The sequence below is a fragment of the Mobula birostris genome, chromosome 13 (genome assembly GCF_030028105.1).
Source record: "Mobula birostris isolate sMobBir1 chromosome 13, sMobBir1.hap1, whole genome shotgun sequence".
In the NCBI taxonomy this organism is placed as follows: domain Eukaryota; kingdom Metazoa; phylum Chordata; class Chondrichthyes; order Myliobatiformes; family Myliobatidae; genus Mobula; species Mobula birostris.
Genome location: NC_092382.1, coordinates 21055094 through 21073104, shown reverse-complemented (window position 1 = coordinate 21073104; position 18011 = coordinate 21055094). Strand labels below are relative to the sequence as shown.

General features: G+C 43.7%; 1 protein-coding gene and 1 long non-coding RNA gene across 2 annotated transcripts in view; one reads left to right on the top strand and one right to left on the bottom strand.

Moving 5' to 3' along the window:
• The window catches only part of LOC140208561 (uncharacterized), a 29610-nt gene that overhangs the window by 1131 nt on the left and 10468 nt on the right, over window positions 1-18011 (bottom strand). The window lies entirely within an intron of this gene.
• Window positions 46-16205, top strand: LOC140208539 (NACHT, LRR and PYD domains-containing protein 3-like). The gene is made up of 5 exons (XM_072277284.1): window positions 46-63; window positions 4005-4173; window positions 9498-10326; window positions 15624-15710; window positions 15866-16205. Exons 3-5 carry the CDS (start codon window positions 9566-9568, stop codon window positions 16038-16040), a joined length of 1023 nt encoding a protein of 340 aa, XP_072133385.1. The 5' UTR covers window positions 46-63; window positions 4005-4173; window positions 9498-9565; the 3' UTR covers window positions 16041-16205.

Sequence of the window (18011 nt, the reverse complement as noted above, 5' to 3'; positions counted from 1 at the left end):
CTGCTAAACGCATGCGCGGTGCCGAATGCAGCTGCCGTTGGCGGTTCTCCTGTTCGGGCGGCGGTGAGTGGGAACAAATCTCGGGTTTGTGTGAATCGGGGCCGGTGGATCGGGAAAGGTCCGGGCCCGGGCTCTGTCTGACGGCTGGAGCAGGGGTGCAGGGACAATCTTTTAGGTGCTGGAGCTGAACGAGGGGTGGTTGATAAGTTCGTGGCCTAAGTTAGAAGGCCTGAAGTTTACAGCTGTCGTTACATGTACGTGTAGTTCCGCTCTGTGAGTGATCATGCAGAAAGTTTGAAGCTAATAACTGTTGTGGTATTTCTGTGTCAGATAATTGAAAATTGACTGGTTTTCAAAATTGACTCCTTCCACCTTAGGCTAAGAACCTCGATCTCACACCTAGTTAGTGTAGCAGCTCATTTCATGCACTGGGTAACTTCCTTCCCCCATTCATGTAATGAGCAGGTACACAAATTGGCTGTGGCATATATAAATGAATAGGGCTTCATATAATGTCAAGCACTAAACCAAGATGAAAGAAATATATGAATTCCACAGCTCAATAGACAATAGGTGCAGGAGTAGGCCATTCGGCTCTTCGAGCCAGCACCGCCATTCACTGTGATCATGGCTGATCATCCACAATCAGTATCCAGTTCCTGCCTTAACCCCATAACCTTTGATTCCGCTATCTTTAACTGCTCTATCCATCTGTTTCTTGAAAGCAACCAGAGACTTGGCCTCCACAGCCTTTGGGGCAGAGCATTCCATACATCCACCACTCTCTGGGTGAAAAAGTTTTTCCTCAACTCCGTTCTAAATGGCCTGCTCCTTATTCTTAAACTGTGGCCTCTGGTTCTGGACTCACCCATCAGCAGGAACATGTTTCCTGCCTCCAGCATGTCCAATCCCTTAATAATTATAGATGTTTCAATTAGATCCCCTCTCAGGCTTCTAAATTCCAGAGTATACAGGCCCAGTCGCTCCAATCTTTCAACATATGACAGTCCCGCCATCCCGGGAATTAACCTTGTGAACCTACGCTGCACTCCCTCAATAGCAAGAATGTCCTTCCTCAAATTTAGAGACCAAAACTGCACACAGTACTGCAGGTGTGGTCTCACCAGGGCCCTGTACAGCTGCAGAAGGACCTCTTTGCTCTTATACTCAATTCCCCTTGTTATGAAGGCCAGCATGCCATTAGCTTTCTTCACTGCCTGCTGTACTTGCATGCTTGCTTTCAGTGACCGATGTACACAGAAATATAGTGACAGTTAAGACATTAACAAGATTATAGCCTATCAAACATCTGAACAGGGATCCAAGCCTGACTTCGAAGGACCATTACTTTCAGAACTGCATTTGGAGCCGGTTAGAAAATTTGAACGAGATGCAGGCGAAACACAGCTTTTGTTAGTTTTACTGTTATCAATGACTTGTATGTTATCCTTGTTACACTCCTCAGCTTGTTTACGGAAGAAAGAAGTTAACATTGTTTGCTTAGAAGCCACAGGGTTGTTAGTGAGAAAAATTTACTTTTGTATTAGTGAGTAATCCACGGACCACCACAGATGTAGCCTTACTGATACGACTGAGTCAGAGCAGACAGCAGGGCCCACAGCGCTTAGCAGTGTTCCTAAGCAGGTATAAAAATAACAGAAATAAAGCAAGTAAGTTTTTTACACTCTTAGCCACCTAAATTGGAACTAAGTAATCAAGTATGAAAAAAAACGTCTAATGAAGTTTTGCTAAAGCCACAAATATTTCTGAATATTAGTATCAAAAGTGGAAGGTTGGCAACTCTGCCTCGTACCGTTTCTCTCGCAGAAATGTTTGGACAGGAAGTGTATCTGTGAGTGTCGATACTCACAATATCCTCACACGTCGGGTACTACATGGTTAGACCTATACAGATTCTGTTTAGTCTTTAAATGTATAAAAAGTTAAAGAAGCTTGAATCTTTACATAAATTATTGTCGTATCTATACGAATAAAAAATATCGTATTTGGAAGTGATAAATGTTAATAGGGGAGGAGGGCAACCATTTGGGAGGTTTGGAAATGCGTTTCGTCTCGTTCATTGCCTCCCTAAGTTACTCTTTTTCCTGTCAACACAAAGAGACAAACAGCCTCTTTCCAATCAACTACAGTTGGTGGAGCTCGGCCAAGGGGTTGATGCGCTATTAATGACAGTTGAAATGATGTAAAACTAGCTTATAGCCTAGAAATTTTTTTTCCCCATTTGCCTTGTGAAAAAAACTAAATTCACTTTATCCAGGTGTAGAAGAAGATTTTGGATGATTACCTTGAATTCTTCATCAAAATCAGGCCGAAGATAAGCGAGCAGTGAATTTTTCTTTCATTATTTTGGACTTTTAACCTGGGTTTCGATGTTCATTCCTTGCTTAATACAGCTGCTACCTGGAATCCAATGGTACCCGTTGGAAAGAGCGGAAAAACGCTCACACTTGTGTCCAGTCGTCCCTCGGCTGGAGAGAGACGGAGGATCTGTGAAATGGAGGGAGGCTACAGCAGGGCATGCTGGGAAAACAACGGGTCGAGCGAGGACAAATTTCACAAATACCTAAATAAAAAACAGTCACAGCTCCAGGATTTCACCAAAAACGATCAAATATCCTATCCTAATGTTATTAGTGGTATTTTCCCCACCAGTTACCACTCCCTATCCCAAACCCCCGCCTCTGTAAAATTCCCCCTATTTAATATGCGGCCGCTGTTAAATTCCCCGCTTGTTCATTTTGACGTTTTTTTACCGAGGTGCCGGAGTGGTGCCCCGGTGAGCTCCGGCAGCACTGCACTCCTGTTTAGATCCAAGTAAAATGGACCCGGGGATCAAGCTGCCCGGGTTTGTGAGGTGTTGAGCCAGTATTTCTGGTCTGGGATCAAATGTTTGTTTCTGGAGTTCCTCTGGAAGCAATGCTGTTAACCTGAGGAGAGAATGAGTTTGTATTCCATCCCTCACAAGGACAGGCTGTGATTAAATGGGCTGTTCTGTGTTTGCACCAGCAGAAATAGACCTGGGGGGGTTTCAGTGTTCAAACTGTGTTTGGAAATTCCTCCACGCTGTCACTTGTCTGTCAGACAGTGGAAATCAAACAGAAACTCAACTTGCTGGAGATCTGCACTAAATTCTGAACCCATTCTGACAGAAGATTGTGAACCTGAATGGTTAAATTTGTTTCTCTCCCCACAGCAGTTCCTTTCCTGTTGAGCGACTCTGGTGATTCCAGTTTCTTTCTATTAAATTCACTCTGGGATGGTTTACATTTCCTGATTGTCTGTTGTACTTGGGAATGTGTTCAGTGCAGTTGTTGCTGACAAGGTTCACATGAATAATCTCAGGAATGATCTGTTTTATGTGTGAGGAGCATTTGATGGTTATGGGGCTGTGCTCAGTGGAGTTCAGACGGGGTGGTGAAAGGGGAGGTGGTTAAGTAAACCTACTGAATGCTGAGAAGCCTGGATACAGTGGACATGGAGAGGATGTTTCCATTAGACGGAGAGTCTGTGATCTGACAGCACAGTCTCAGAATAAAGACGCTTCCCTTTAAAACTGAGATGAGAAAAATTTCTTCAGCCAAAAGATGGCTGATCTGTGGAATTTGTTGCCACAGAGGGTGGTTGGAGGCTGCCATTTGGGTATATTTAGGGCAGAGATTAATATATTCATCATTACTAAGTAGCTTCAGGGTTACAGGAGGAAGGCGGGAATATGGTGTTGGAATAAATCTCAGCCATGGTTGAGTGCTGGAGCAGACTCGATGGATCGAATCACATAATTCTGTTCCTGCATCTTATATCTTAGCGATGACTGAACGATGACTCCTTCCTATCCCTCATCAGGTTTTGTGACGTGTCAGGGGCAGTTACAGATTTGTTCACTGAGATCATTAGATTTGTCTTCAATGTTTAGATTTCAGTGAGCAGAAATATTTTGTTCTCCTTTGTGTTGTTAACGTGCTTCATCATCTTTCATGTTAAAGTTAGACCTGCGGTGAGAGATTTATTGGAAGAAAAGCCCACAACTGGAAGAGAACCACGACTGAAGATGAGGGAACAGCAGCAAGTGACCCAGCCCGAGGACTGAGAGCACCAACTGGAGAGAACCCTTCTGACTCAGGGTTTCCATTGATTCAGTCCGGAGCAAGTTTGGTGAGTCTCATTTACTCAAACACTGGTCCTTTAGACATTACATATCTGTACAGAGTAAGGTAGGGAATAGTTATGGTGAGACTGAATGTGCCCAGAAATACCAGTTATGCCTCTGTCAGACCCAGTTACAATCACTTCTGGTCTGGTAATGTACTGTCAGTATCCCAGCTCTTTAAACTCACTCACATTCCCTCAGTGTTTGCTCATTTGAAGAACTTGCATCTTATGAAGTAGCTTTTGGTCTGTTCTGAGTGTGGAGAGGGAAAGAGGGGTGTTTATATTACTATCTTGCAAAAAGAAGTAATTGTTTGACATTACTTGCTGCAAACTCACTCCCCATACCCTGTACATTCTCAACCAGATTATTGACATAGATGACAAGTAGCAATGGGTGTAACCCTGGGGAACTCCACGAGGCGCGGGCCTGGACTCCAATAACCAGCCTCCCATCATCACCATCTGCTTCCTGCCATCTAGCTGTTCCCAGACTCTGGACTCTGTGACAAACACAATGTTAGCAGCAAGATTAGACAGAGATTAATATAAAGAGAGATTTGTTGCTTCCTGGTGCGTGGAATGCACTGCCTGAGTCAGTGGTGGAGGCAGATACACTAGTGAAGTTTAAGAGACTACTAGCCAGGTATATGGAGGAATCTAAGGTGGGGGCTTATATGGGAGGCAGGGTTTGAGGGTCGGCACAACATTGTGGGCCGAAGGGCCTGTACTGTGCTGTACTATTCTATATTCTATATCAAGACAGAAACACCTCCTCCTCCGTCATCTGTATAGGGTCCATGATCGCATTGCTGTTTCGCCTCACTGTAAAGACGCTGTATGTCTCCTGAGTAAACATAAATGCAAAAAATCCATTTTAAATCTCCCCCACCTACGTCAGCTTCATGCATTAATGCCCTCTCTGAACTTCAAGAAGACCAATTTTGCCTTTTGGTATACTTTTGTTTTGAATATATTTGATGAAGGAGTTGGTGCTCTCCTTTTCATTATCTGCTGGAGCAAACTCGTGCCGTACTTCAGCCCTCTTGATTCCCTCCTTTAGTAACTCTTGAATTATTTATACTTATCAGTACCTCATTTGTTCTTTCCTGCCTATACTTGCTATGCACTCCTTCACCAGGGTCTCAATATCTGTCAAAACCCAAGGTTCCCTAAACATGTTAGCCCTGCCTTTTATTCTGTCAGCAACATTCAAACTCTGTACTGGTCGTCATTTATGCATTCCATCTCTGTACTCTTAAAATAGCAGTTTTGAAGGCCTCACACTTACCAAGCACAGATTTGCTCGAAAACAACCTGTTCCAATCCACGTTCACCAGATCCTTTCTGATACCATTAAAATTGGCCTTTTCTCCAATTTAGAACCAGACCTACCCATTTCCATAATGATCTTTAAACTAATGGTATTATGATCACCAGATCCAAAGTATTTACCTGCACAGACCTCTGTTACCTGCCCCGTCGTGTACCCTAATAGTATTTCAGTCTATAGTTATGACCTCAATATATTGATCAAGGGAACTTCCTTGAACACATTTTACCAACGATATCCCAAACAGCCCTTTAAAGTATGGGTGTCCCGGTCAATAAGTGGAAAGTTACAACTATCTAGCATCATAACCTTCTAAGTTGCCTGTGATTTCTCAAACAATTTGATCCCCCAAATCCTATTGACTATTGGGCACTCTGTAATATAATCCCATCCCTTCCTTATTGTTCAGTTTCACCCATAAGGCCTCAGTGGTTGAGCTTTCCAGTTTGTCCTGTATGAGCAATGCAGGGACATTTTCCCTAACTAGTGATGTCACTTGTCCTTCTTTAATCCCTGCCACTCAATCAAATTGTGTCTAACGCAACAGAACCCTGGAAGACTGACCTGCCAGTCCTGCCCCTCCTCCAATCAAATCACATTAATGCTTGCAATACTGTAATTCAATACGCTGATCCATGCTCTAAGCTCATCAGCCTTTCCTACAATACTCCTTGCAATGAAATAATACACATTTGGGAACATTTGTTTCACCATGTTCTTTCTTTAGACTCCTGACTTTTTATGTTGGATTAACAGCATCCTTCCCACACAACCACTCCACTATCCACTCTGGTTCTTCATCCCCTTGCAGCTCAAGTTTGACACCTCACCCCATCCCGATGCAGTGTTAACAACCCTTCCCGCAAGGGTATCAGTCCCCCTCCAGTTCGGATGCAAAACGATCATGTCTGTCCAGGTCCCATCTTCCTTGGAATCATCCAAACATCTGCAGCACTCCACAATGCACCATCTCATCAGCCACACGTTAGACTGTATTATCATCCTATTTCAGGCCTCACTAGCATGTGGTATGGGTGGCAATCCTGAAGACACAACCCTGGATGTTGTGCACTTTAACCTATCACCTACATCCATGAACTCACTTTGCAGCACCTCTTCACCCTTCCTGCCCTGTCATTGGTGCCGACGTGAACCTTGTCCTCTGCTCACACTACCCTTAAACATGTTTCAGACTGGATGCGAGATTTCCCCGACCATGGCAACACACCATCCAGAAATCTTGTTCTCATTAATAGTGATGGCAGTCACTGCTGCTTCCCGTCACTCACGGGCCACAGTGAAGAGATATGCAAAGTATGCATTAGCTATACAGGACCCTGGTCAGACCCCACTTGAGCTCAGCTCTGGTCACTTCACTACAGGAAGGATGTGGAAACTATAGAAAGGGTGCAGAGGAGATTTACAAGGATTGGGGAGCATGCCTAATGAGAATAGGTTAAGTGAACTCAGGCTTTTCTCTTTGGAGCGGTGGAGGATGAGAGGTGACCTGATATGGGTGTATAAGATGATGAGAGGCATTGATAGTGTGGGTAGTCAGAGGCTTTTTCCCAGAGCTGAAATGGCTAGCACGAGAGGGCACACAGATTTAAGGTGCTTGTAAGTACAGAGGAGATGTTTTTTTACGCAGAGTGGTGAGTGCATGGAACTGTGGTGGAGACGGATATGAAGGGGTGTTTTAAGAGACTTCTGGATACATGGAGCTTAGAAAACTAGAGGGCTATGGGTAACCTTAGGTAATTTCTAATGTAAGTACATGTTCAGCACAGCATTGTGGGCTGAAGGGCCTGTATTGTGCTATAGGTTTTCAATGTTTCTATGTTTCTAAAGTTCACCTGCTATTTCTTTGTCTTCCATTACTAGCTCACCAATATCATTTTCCAGTGGACCAATATCAACTCTCAACTCCATTTTTTCTTTTTATGTAACTGAACAAAAACATTTGTTATCCTGCTTGATATTATTGTCTAGTCTCACCTCATATTTCATCTTTTCCCTTCTTATAGCTTTTTTAGTTGCCTTTTGTTAGATTTTAAAAGGTTTCCAATCATCCAACTTCCCACTCAGTTTTGCTTCCATATTGACACTCACTCACTCACGGACTAATCACAGGACACACAAAAGGTGAACAGTATAGATCACCAGCATTTCATCCGAAGTTGCACTGGTGATGTTGCCTAGCTGGGTAACGAAACATCTGCAAGTGAACAAGCCAGCTCGGCGAGCCACTAAACAGGATCTGGGTTATTACACAACACCCAATCTAAGCGAGCCTTTCCCCAAGTAGGCTCAAGCACAATCGCAATAAATCCCCTCTCCTGCGACCCGACACCTTAAGTATGCTTGATTTTCCCATTCCCCTTGCATATTGAAGTTCGTCAGTACAAATGTGTCATTACCCTTATTACATGCCTTTTCCCTTTGCAACTCAAACCCACATCTTGGCGACTATTTGGAGGCCTGTATATGATTCCCATAATGTGCTTTGTTACCCCTGTAATTTCTTATCTCCACCCACAAAGAGCCAACGTCCTCTGACTTTATGTCCCCTTTTTCTGAAGGTGTAATTCCATCTCGAAAACATAGCCAATGTCTTCCTGCCTGTCCTTTCGAAACAAAGTATATCCTTTGATGTTAAACTCCCAAACAAGATCTTCTTTCAGCCACAACTCAGTAATGGCCACAACGTCGTACCAACCAAAATCGAATTTTGCCTCTGTGGTACAATTTAACACTTGGCTGTGTCCACATTTAAACCTGCTGGCTCATCTTCAGCTCTATCATACTGGTTTCCATCGCCCTGTCATATTAGTTTAAAACACTCCCAACAGCTCCAGTAAATTCGCCTGCAAGAATATCGGACCCTGCTGTAATCCCTGCCCCTTGCTGTATTCTTCGGCCACACACTTATCTGCCACCTCATTCTATTCCTATCCCCACTGTCGGGTGGCACAGGCAGTGATCCCGACATTACTACCTTTGAGTTCCTGCTTCTCAGCTTCCTTCCTAACTCCCTGTGTTTTGTTTTCCAGACCTCTTCCCTGTTCTCTTCCTATATCATTGGTACCAATATTTATCATGACTCGTGACCTTTCCTTTTCAGGATATTATGGACGTGTCCAGTAACGTTTCGGACCCTGGCTCCTGAGAGGCAAAGTAGCATCGGTGTCTCCTTTTTGAGTCCACAGAATCGCTTACCTCTCCTGCTGACTATAGAGTCCCGTATTACTGCTGACATCCTCTTCAGATTTCTGCTGTTCCGCGCAACATCCGGGAGTTGCCTGAGTTCATGTCCCAGCTCCTTGGAGCATAGGATACCGCAGAGGTGTGGTGGGGCTTATTGCCTGAGTTCATGTACTAGCTCCTCAGAGCAGAGGAGACTGTAGAGGTGTGGTGAGGGTGTATTGCCTGAGTTAATGTAACAGTTCCTCGGAGAAGAAGAGACTGTAGACTACTGCGGGGTGTGTTACATCGTGACTGGCTGAGCTTGGAAAAGGAAATGGAAATAATGTTCCTTTTCTGTGGCTCAGTACTGACAGTTTCAACCTAAAGAAGTGTCGAGAGTATCCGCTCCATTATGAGAAAGTAAAAGTCAGTAGAGCAAGTAAATTGCCCCCCGACCCCCACTGTTACCCTCTGCGGTGTTGCCCAGTTCAGCAGAAGCTGAGCAGTGAAAGCGGTGAAACCAGCCGCTCCACACAACACTCTCCTCTCCAGAATCACGTGTGCACTTGGTGCTCGCTGGAACACCGGGGAATCTGCAAACTACGAACAGAGGGGAGAGGGGAGGCTTTAACAGCGAACCTGAATCGGATCAGAAATGTTTCGGGGCCATCGTTCATCTTCAGACGCTCTTATCTCTGATCTCCCAATTTCACCCAAACAGTGTCATTAACAATTTCTTATTATTGGGGTAAATACGTGAGTGTTCAGTGTTCATCAGATCAGGCATTGACCACCTATTTCTGTCCATCCTAAGATGTTCAACAGAAACACAGGGAGACTCTGCGGGCACAAACTGAAACACTGAGAGTGAACACGATCCTGATGAGGGAGAAGGTGAAGGTTTTCCAGCTGGTTGATCGATACGCTGAGCTCACAGTCATTTCTACTGTCCGAGATCGGAGACTGGTGGAACATGAGCTGCTGGCAAGAGGCAGAGACCACGAGGAGTGGAGAGAGGAACATCTCCGCGGACAGCTGGAGAAAATCGGGATTGCTCATCTGTTTGAGAATAGTTACTCACATAGTTTTTGGGACAAAATGAAAAGATTCTTCACACAATCAACTTCGGGATGTTCAGCAGCAGTGGCCGGAGTCCCGGGGATCGGGAAAACAACAATGGTACAAAAGATTGTTTATGACTGGGTCACGGGGAAAATATACCAACAATTCCAGTTTGTCTTCAGTTTCAAATTCCGAGATTTAAACTCCATTAATTGCAGAATAAACTTGAAAGAACTGATTCTGCATCAATATCCGTATTTTGGGAATGCCCTGAGAGAGGTCTGGAAGAACCCAGAGGGATTGCTGTTTATATTCGATGGATTGGATGAATTCAAGCACAGAATCGATTTTGCTGACAGTCGGAGAGATACAGAACCCAAGCACCAGTGCCCAGATCCTGAATTCAAGTGCGAGGTGTCTGACATTGTGTACAGTTTAAGCCAGGGCAAGCTGCTCCCAGGATGTTCAGTGCTGGTGACTACACGTCCCACTGCGTTACATCTATTGGAAAAGGCGGAGATCGGTGTCTGGGCTGAAATCCTGGGATTTGTTGGTGAGGAACGGAAGGAATATTTCATCAGGTATTTTGAAGATCAGACGGTAGCGGCAGCAACCCCTCCTACTGCTGGATCCTCGCTCTGGCATTAAGTCCCTTCTTCACACAAAGAGTCAGGGACCCAGAGCGAATTCCCAAGACCATCACCCAACTATATTCCTACTATATTTACAACATCCTGAAAAACCATGGTCGTGAGATTGACAGTCCCCTGATGTGTTACTCAGGGTTGGTCAGATGGCCTTCAGAGGAGTGCTCGAGAAGAAGATTGTGTTTACAGGTGGAGATTTGATCAACTACAATCTGCAGCCTTCCCAGTTCCTGATGGAGCTTTTGGAGAGAGAGGATTCTGCCCGGAGCGCGGTGTACACATTTCCCACACCTCACCATCCAAGAGTTTGTAACTGCAGTAGCACAGTTCCTGAATCCAAATCCCGGGGATATCCTGTAAAGGGATTTGGGTAAAACTGCAGTGAATCAGATTGTGAAGAATTGTGACAAGTGACCAGGGGATCGGTCAGTAATTCCCCAAGGACAGGAGGGTTCTGTGGTTCCTTGTGAAGGGATGTTGGAGACTTCATCAGATCAGTGAACAACGGCCATTGGTTTAATGGTAGTAAATCACAGGAATGGCCGTGTTTCTCACTGACTGTGACACGTCCATTGACAATGTTCCTTCTCAGTTGTACAAGGCCTTGGTGAGACCGCACCTGGAGTATTGTGTGCAGTTTTGGTCCCCTAATCTGAGGAAAGACATCCTTGCCATAGAGGGAGTACAAAGAAGGTTCACCAGATTGATTCCTGGGATGGCAGGACTTTCATATGAAGAAAGAATGGATGAACTGGGCTTGTACTCGTTGGAATTTAGAAGATTGAGGGGGGATCTGATTGAAACGTATAAGATCCTAAAGGGATTGGACAGGCTAGATGCAGGAAGATTGTTCCCGATGTTGGGGAAGTCCAGAACGAGGGGTCACAGTTTGAGGATAGAGGGGAAGCCTTTTAGGACTGAGATTAGGAAAAACTTCTTCACACAGAGAGTGGTGAATCTGTGGAATTCTCTGCCACAGGAAACAGTTGAGGCCAGTTCATTGGCTATATTTAAGAGGGAGTTAGATATGGCCCTTGTGGCTACGGGGGTCAGGGGGTATGGAGGGAAGGCTGGGGCGGTGTTCTGAGTTGGATGATCAGCCATGATCATAATAAATGGCGGTGCAGGCTCGAAGGGCTGAATGGCCTACTCCTGCACCTATTTTCTATGTTTCTATGGTTCACTGTTACCAACACTGACTGCAGCAGGTGGGTCAGAGATTCACACCCCCTTCCCAGTGAGAAGGAGATAAATACCATTGTGAGATTGTCCTCCCTGCCCTTCCCCGTGTGTGACTTTTCTCACTACCAGATACCGTGAGCGCATCTCTTCTGGGCCTCTTTTCAGTCTCACCCCTCCCGTACAATCTTTTTCTGTAACCCCTCATCTTGTATGATTATCGTTTCCCCCCGAGTCCTCCTGTGAGACAACTCATCCCTATCCCCCTTCCTCCTGTGGGATCTTTTCCCCAATCCCTTCCTCCTGTTGGATGTCTTCCCCATCCCCCTTCCTCCTGTGGGATCTCGCTTCCCCATCCCCCTTCATCCTGTGGGATCTCTCTTCTCCTCCCCCTTCCTCATGTGGGATCTCTCTTCCCCATCCCCCTTCATCCTGTGGGATCTCTCTTCCCCATCCCCCTTCATCCTCTGGGATCTCTCTTCCCCATCCGCCTTCCTCCTGCTGGATCTCTCTTCCCCATCTGCCTTCCTCCCGCGAGATCTCGCTTCCTCATCCGCCTACCTCCTGCAGGTTCTATCTTCCCCATCTGCCTTCCTCCCGCGAGATCTCGCTTCCTCATCCGCCTACCTCCTGCTGGATCTCTCTTCCCCATCTGCCTTCCTCCCGCAGGATCTCGCTTCCTCATCCGCCTACCTCCTGCAGGTTCTATCTTCCTATCCTTTTGCTTGGCTGGAGTCCCACCACTATCTCCCATTGACACTTTCCCATTCACAAATCTTCCTCACTGGGGGACTTACTTCCATCCTTCAATTCTTGCAGGTAGGTTTGCTAGAGAGGCTCTAGTGGATTTAAACGAGATACAAGTGGCGAGGGGAACCAAAGTGTAGGAACAGATGTAGGGGAGAAGGAAGAAAAAGGAGATAGTAAAGTTGTTTGCACCGTTAGTGATAAACAGAGAGATAGAGGTGGAAAATTTCTTAAATGCATTTATTTTAATGCTAGGAGCATTGTAAGAAAGGTGGATGAGCCTAGAGCATGGATTGATACCTGGAAGTATGATGTTGTAGCTATTAGTGAAACATGGTTGCAGGAGGGGTTTGTTTGGCAACTAAATATTTCTGGATTTCATTGCTTCAGGTGTGCTAGAATCAGAGGGACAAGAGGGGGAGGTGTTGCTTTGCTTGTCAGAGAAAATATTACAGCAGTGCTCTGGCAGGATAGATTAGAGGGCTTGTCTAGGGAGGCTATTTGGGTGGAATTGACGAATCGGAACAGTGTAGTAACACTTATAGGGGTGTATTCTAGACCACCAAATGGGGAGCAAGAATTGAAGGAGCTAATTTGTAAGGAGATAGCAGATATTTGTAGTAAGCACACGGTTGAGAGTGTGGGAGATTTTAATTTTCCACACGTAGACTGGGAAGCCCAGACTGTAAAAGGGCTAGATGGTTTGGAGTTAGTAAAATGTGTGCAGGATAGTTTTTTGCAGCAACACATAGAGGTACCAGCTAGAGAAGGAGCAGTGCTGGATTTCCTGTTAGGGAATGAGATAGGGCAGGTGACGAAGGTATGTGTTTGGGAGCAATTCGGGTCCAGTGATCACAATGCCATTAGTTTCAATATAATTATGGAGAAGGATAGGTCTGGACCGAGGGTTGAGATTTTTGATAGGAGAAAGGCTAACTTTAAGGAGATGCGAAAGGATTTAGAAGGAGTGGATTGGGACAATTTGTTTTATGGGAAGGATGTAATAGAGAAATGGAGGTCATTTTAAGGTGAAATTTTGAGGGTACAGAATCTTTATGTTCCTGTCAGGTTGAAAGGAAAGGTTAAAAGTTTGAGAGAACCATGGTTTTCAAGGGATATTGGAAACTTGGTTTGGAAAAAGAAAGATATCTACAATAAATATAGGCAGCATGGAGTAAATGAGGTGCTCGAGGAATATAAAGAAGGTAAAAAGAATCTTGAGAAAGAAATTAGAAAAGCTAGAAGAAGATACGAGGTTGTTTTGGCAAGTAAGGTGAAAATAAATCCAAAGTAAATGCAAAGGGTTTCTACCGTTATATTAATAGCAAAAGGACAGTAAGGGATAAAATTGGTCCCTTAGAGAATCAGAGTGGGCAGCTATGTATGGAGCCAAAAGAGATGGGGGAGATTTTGACCAATTTCTTTTCTTCAGTATTCACTAAGGAGAGGATATTGAATTGTGTATGGTAAGGGAAACAAAGAGGGTAGTTATGGAAACTATGATAATTAAAGAAGAGCAAGTACTGGAGCTTTTAAGGAATATAAAAGTGGATAAGTCTCCAGGTCCTGACAGGATATTCCCTAGGACCTTAAGGGAAGTTAGTGTGGAAATAGCAGGGGCTCTGACAGAAATATTTCAAATGTCATTAGAAATGGGGATGGTGCCGGAGGATTGGAGTATTGCTATATATGGTATATATAATTATCTGGATAGACAGGGTCTGATTAGGAACAGTCAACATGGATTTGTGCATGGAAAGTAATGTTTGACAAATCTTATTGAATTTTTTGAAGAGGTTGCTAGGAAAGTTGACAAAGGTAAAGCGGTGGATGTTGTCTATATGGGCTTCAGTAAGGCCTCTGACAAGGTTCCACACGGAAGGTTAGTTAGGAAGGTTCAATCGTTAGGTATTAGTATTGAAGTAGTAAAATGGATTCAGCAGTGGCTGGATGGGAGACGCCAGAGAGTAGTGGTGGATAAATGTTTGTCAGATTGGAGGCCGGTGACTAGCGGTGTGTCTCAGGGATCTGTACTGGGTCCAGTGTTGTTTGGCATATACATTAATGATCTGGATGATGGGGTGGTAAATTGGATGAGTAAATATGCAGATGATACTAAGATAGGTAGAGTTGTGGATAATGAAGTAGGTTTTCAAAGCTTGCAGAGAGATTTAGGCCAGTTAGAAGAGTGGGCTGAAAGATGGCAGAGGGAGTTTAATGCTGATAAATGTGAGGTACAACATTTTGGTAGGACTAATCAAAATAGGACATACATGGTAAATGGTTGGGCATTGAAGAATGCTGTAGAACAGAGGGATCTGGGAATAATGGTGCATAGTTCCCTGAAGGTGGAATCTCATGTGGATAGGGTGGTGAAGAAAGCTTTTGGTTTGCTGGCCTTTATTAATCAGAGCATTGAGTATAGGAGTTGGGATGTAATGTTGAAATTGTACAAGGCATTGCTAAGGCCAAATTTGGAGTATTGTGTACAGTTCTGGTCACTGAATTATAGGAAAGATGTCAATAAAATAGAGAGAGTACAGAGAAGATTTACTAGAATGTTACCGGGGTTTCATCACCTATGTTACAGAGAAAGGTTGAACAAGTTGGGTCTTTACTCTTTGAAGCGTAGAAGGTTGAGCGGGGACTTGATAGAGGTATTTAAAATTATGAGGGGGATAGATAGAGTTGACGTGGATAGGCTTTTTCCATTGAAATTGGGGGAGATTCAAACTAGAGGACATGAGTTGAGAGTTAAAGGGCAAAAGTTTAGGGGTAACATGAGGGGGAACTTCTTTACTCAGAGAGTGGTAGCTGTGTGGAACGAGCTTCCAGCAGAAGTGGTTGAGGCAGGTTCGATGTTGTCATTTAAAGTAAAATTGGATAGCTATATGGACAGGAAAGGAATGGAGCGTTACGGGCTGAGTGCGGGTCAGTGGGACTAGGTGAGAGTAAGCATTTGGCATGGACTAGAAGGGCCGAGATGGCCTGTTTCCGTGCTGTAATTGTTATATATCGTTATATGGTTAACCCTACCCCTCTGGAGTCTCTCACATCAGAAACATTTCTCTCATTGGGAAATGAGGCAGAATATGTGGAGTTCACAGGGTCACATCGACAGACTAAATTACCGACATTCGGTGAATACCCTGGAGCTGGGCAGTGAGGGACATTGATAATGATGGGAACTCCGATCAGTGATTTACCGAAGGGTTTAATGTTTCCTGAAATATTCGAGTGAGAGAAATTCCCTCAGACCCACAGTTTGAATCACTTTGTTGATCAACTTGTTTGTTTGTGTTCAGACTTGGGAGGAATAAACTGGGAGATTCAGGAGTGAAACTGGTGTCTGCGGCTCTGAGGAACCCAGAGTGTAAAATACAGAAACTGTGGTAAGTACCAGACTGTGGGAGATTGTGTTTTCGGTCACTGGGTGTCTGACACTGAACATTAATGCGATCAGTAATTGTGTTACTGATAAACACTGGGGATTTGTACCGTCTCCTGTCTCTCTGTGTCCTTCACCCTCACTCTCTCTCATCTCCAGGCTGTGGGATGTCGGTCTCACAGATTCTGGTGCCGAGGATCTCGTCTCCGCTCTCAGTACAAACCCATCACTGACGGAGCTGGACCTGAGTGGTAATAAACTGGGAGATTCAGGAGTGAAACTGGTGTCTGCGGCTCTGAGGAACCCGGAGTGTAAAATACAGAAACTCTGGTAAGTACAAGACTGTGGGAGATTGTGTTTACAGTCACTGAGTGTGTGACACTGAACAATAATGTGATCAGTAATTTCTTTATTAACCTTTTTATTGATTTAAAAGTATAAATACAGTAAAGAGAATTAGTTCAAGTATATATATCAGTAACAATATAAACCAAGATTAAGATAGACATTGTCAAAGTCATAGATATTAAACTACTATAATATATAATAAAAGAAAATGAAAATAACAATTCTCCTCTTAACCAGTTTATGAAGAGAAAGGAAAAAACATTGGGTTTTAAATGAAAAGGGAAAAAAAACACTACACTATAACAAAACAAAAAAAGGGGGACTGGGCATCTCATTTTGAGGATACGACCCAAAAAGAGAGAGAGAGAAAGACTTTCTGATCAAATCTAAAACTTCGATTAAAAAAAGATTGTAAGAGTAATAAATCAAATTAAATGAAAATATTGGATAAAAGGTCACCATATTTGCTCAAATTTAAAGGATGTATCAAATGTCCGACTTCTTATTTTCTCTAAACTTAAACAGGACATAATGGAGGAGAGCCAGTAAATGACTGTAGGTGGATTAGAATCCTTCCACTCCAATAAAGTGGCTCTCCCAGCCGGTAAGGTCGAAACGGCTATCATACATCGAGCGGAAACAAGAATATTTCGTAAGCAAATTAGGTTGTAGATCCAGATCCAAGACTTTTGATAGTGTTTTAAAAACATCTCTGCAAAAGTTATCTGGCTTTATACAAGACCAATACTTAGGAGTTAAAGCATCCAGCTCAATATTACATCTGTCACAAGTAGGATTAATACTGGAGAAAATATGCGCTGGTTTATCCTTTGACACATGGGCCCGATGCGCTACCTTGAACCGTATCAAGGAATGACAGGCACAAATAGATGAGTTGTTAACCGAATGAAAAGTTTTACTCCATTGATTATCTGAAAATGACTCTTTATCATTAGATATCATTCGTGAACTCAATAACCATTTATAGATTAAGCTAACAACCTTTTTTGAAATGGACTCTCCAGGAGGCGCTCATGGTGTGAGGTACATTTTGGCTTCGCTCCATTCCCTTTACTTCTTTTACCCGTAACCACCCTTATTTAATCTGTTTATACCTACACTAATAGGTTTATAACACAAATATATCTTTGAACTTTGATTTTAACTCGCTGGAAATGTGAACCAGAGGACGAGAAGTTAAAAATGGGAAGGACTCCAACGGCAACGGGAAAAAAAAGATGGCGATCCTAAAGCATCTAAGCAAATACCAATAACTTTTGAAATAATGTCGAATCTTCTAGAGGAAAAACTTAATCAAAGATTTGCTGTGTTTGAAGAAGTTTTGAAGATGATTCAAGATGACATTAGATCGTTTAGATGTGAAATTGATCAACAGCAAACTAGAATTTCAGAACTGGATGCTGCCCGTTGGCAGAGGACAAAAGATTGAAGCCCTGGAAAAAAATCTGGCTTCAACATCCCATGTTGGAACGTTATAAATCCAAGATTATTGATCTCGAAGATCAATCCCGATGACAGAACTTGCGGATAATCGGGCTTCCCAAAGATATCGAGACGGCCGATCCTACCAAATACTTTTCTCAATTTTTAATGGATGTGTTTGGTTCAGAGGTTTTGGAGGCCCCTCCATTGCTCGATCGCGTGCACCATACATTGCGCCCCAAACCTTCCAGAGAATTTAAACTGAGACCCATTATTATTCTGTTCCATTATGCTCACATGAAGGATCGTGTGGTACGAGCTGCGTAGCGGAAAGATATGATCGAATTTCAAAGTTTCAAATTTTGCCTCGTTGAAGATTTCAGTCCTGAAGTTCTGAGGGAATGGATAGCTTTTAAACCACATATGTCAGAATTTTATCAAAAAGGCCTTAACCAGCGTTGCTGTTTCCAGCACGTTTGAAAATTGTTCTTGCCGATAACTCTCGTCGTCTGTT

Excerpts from the sequence above, each read along its gene's own strand:
- LOC140208539 (XM_072277284.1), top strand. The coding sequence starts at position 9,566 with ATGAGGGAGAAGGTGAAGGTTTTCCAGCTGGTTGATCGATACGCTGAG. Across the intron at positions 10,327-15,623 it reads CGGAAGGAATATTTCATCAG|ACTTGGGAGGAATAAACTGG; the intron begins GTATTTTGAAGA and ends GTTTGTGTTCAG. Across the intron at positions 15,711-15,865 it reads TGTAAAATACAGAAACTGTG|GCTGTGGGATGTCGGTCTCA; the intron begins GTAAGTACCAGA and ends TCTCATCTCCAG.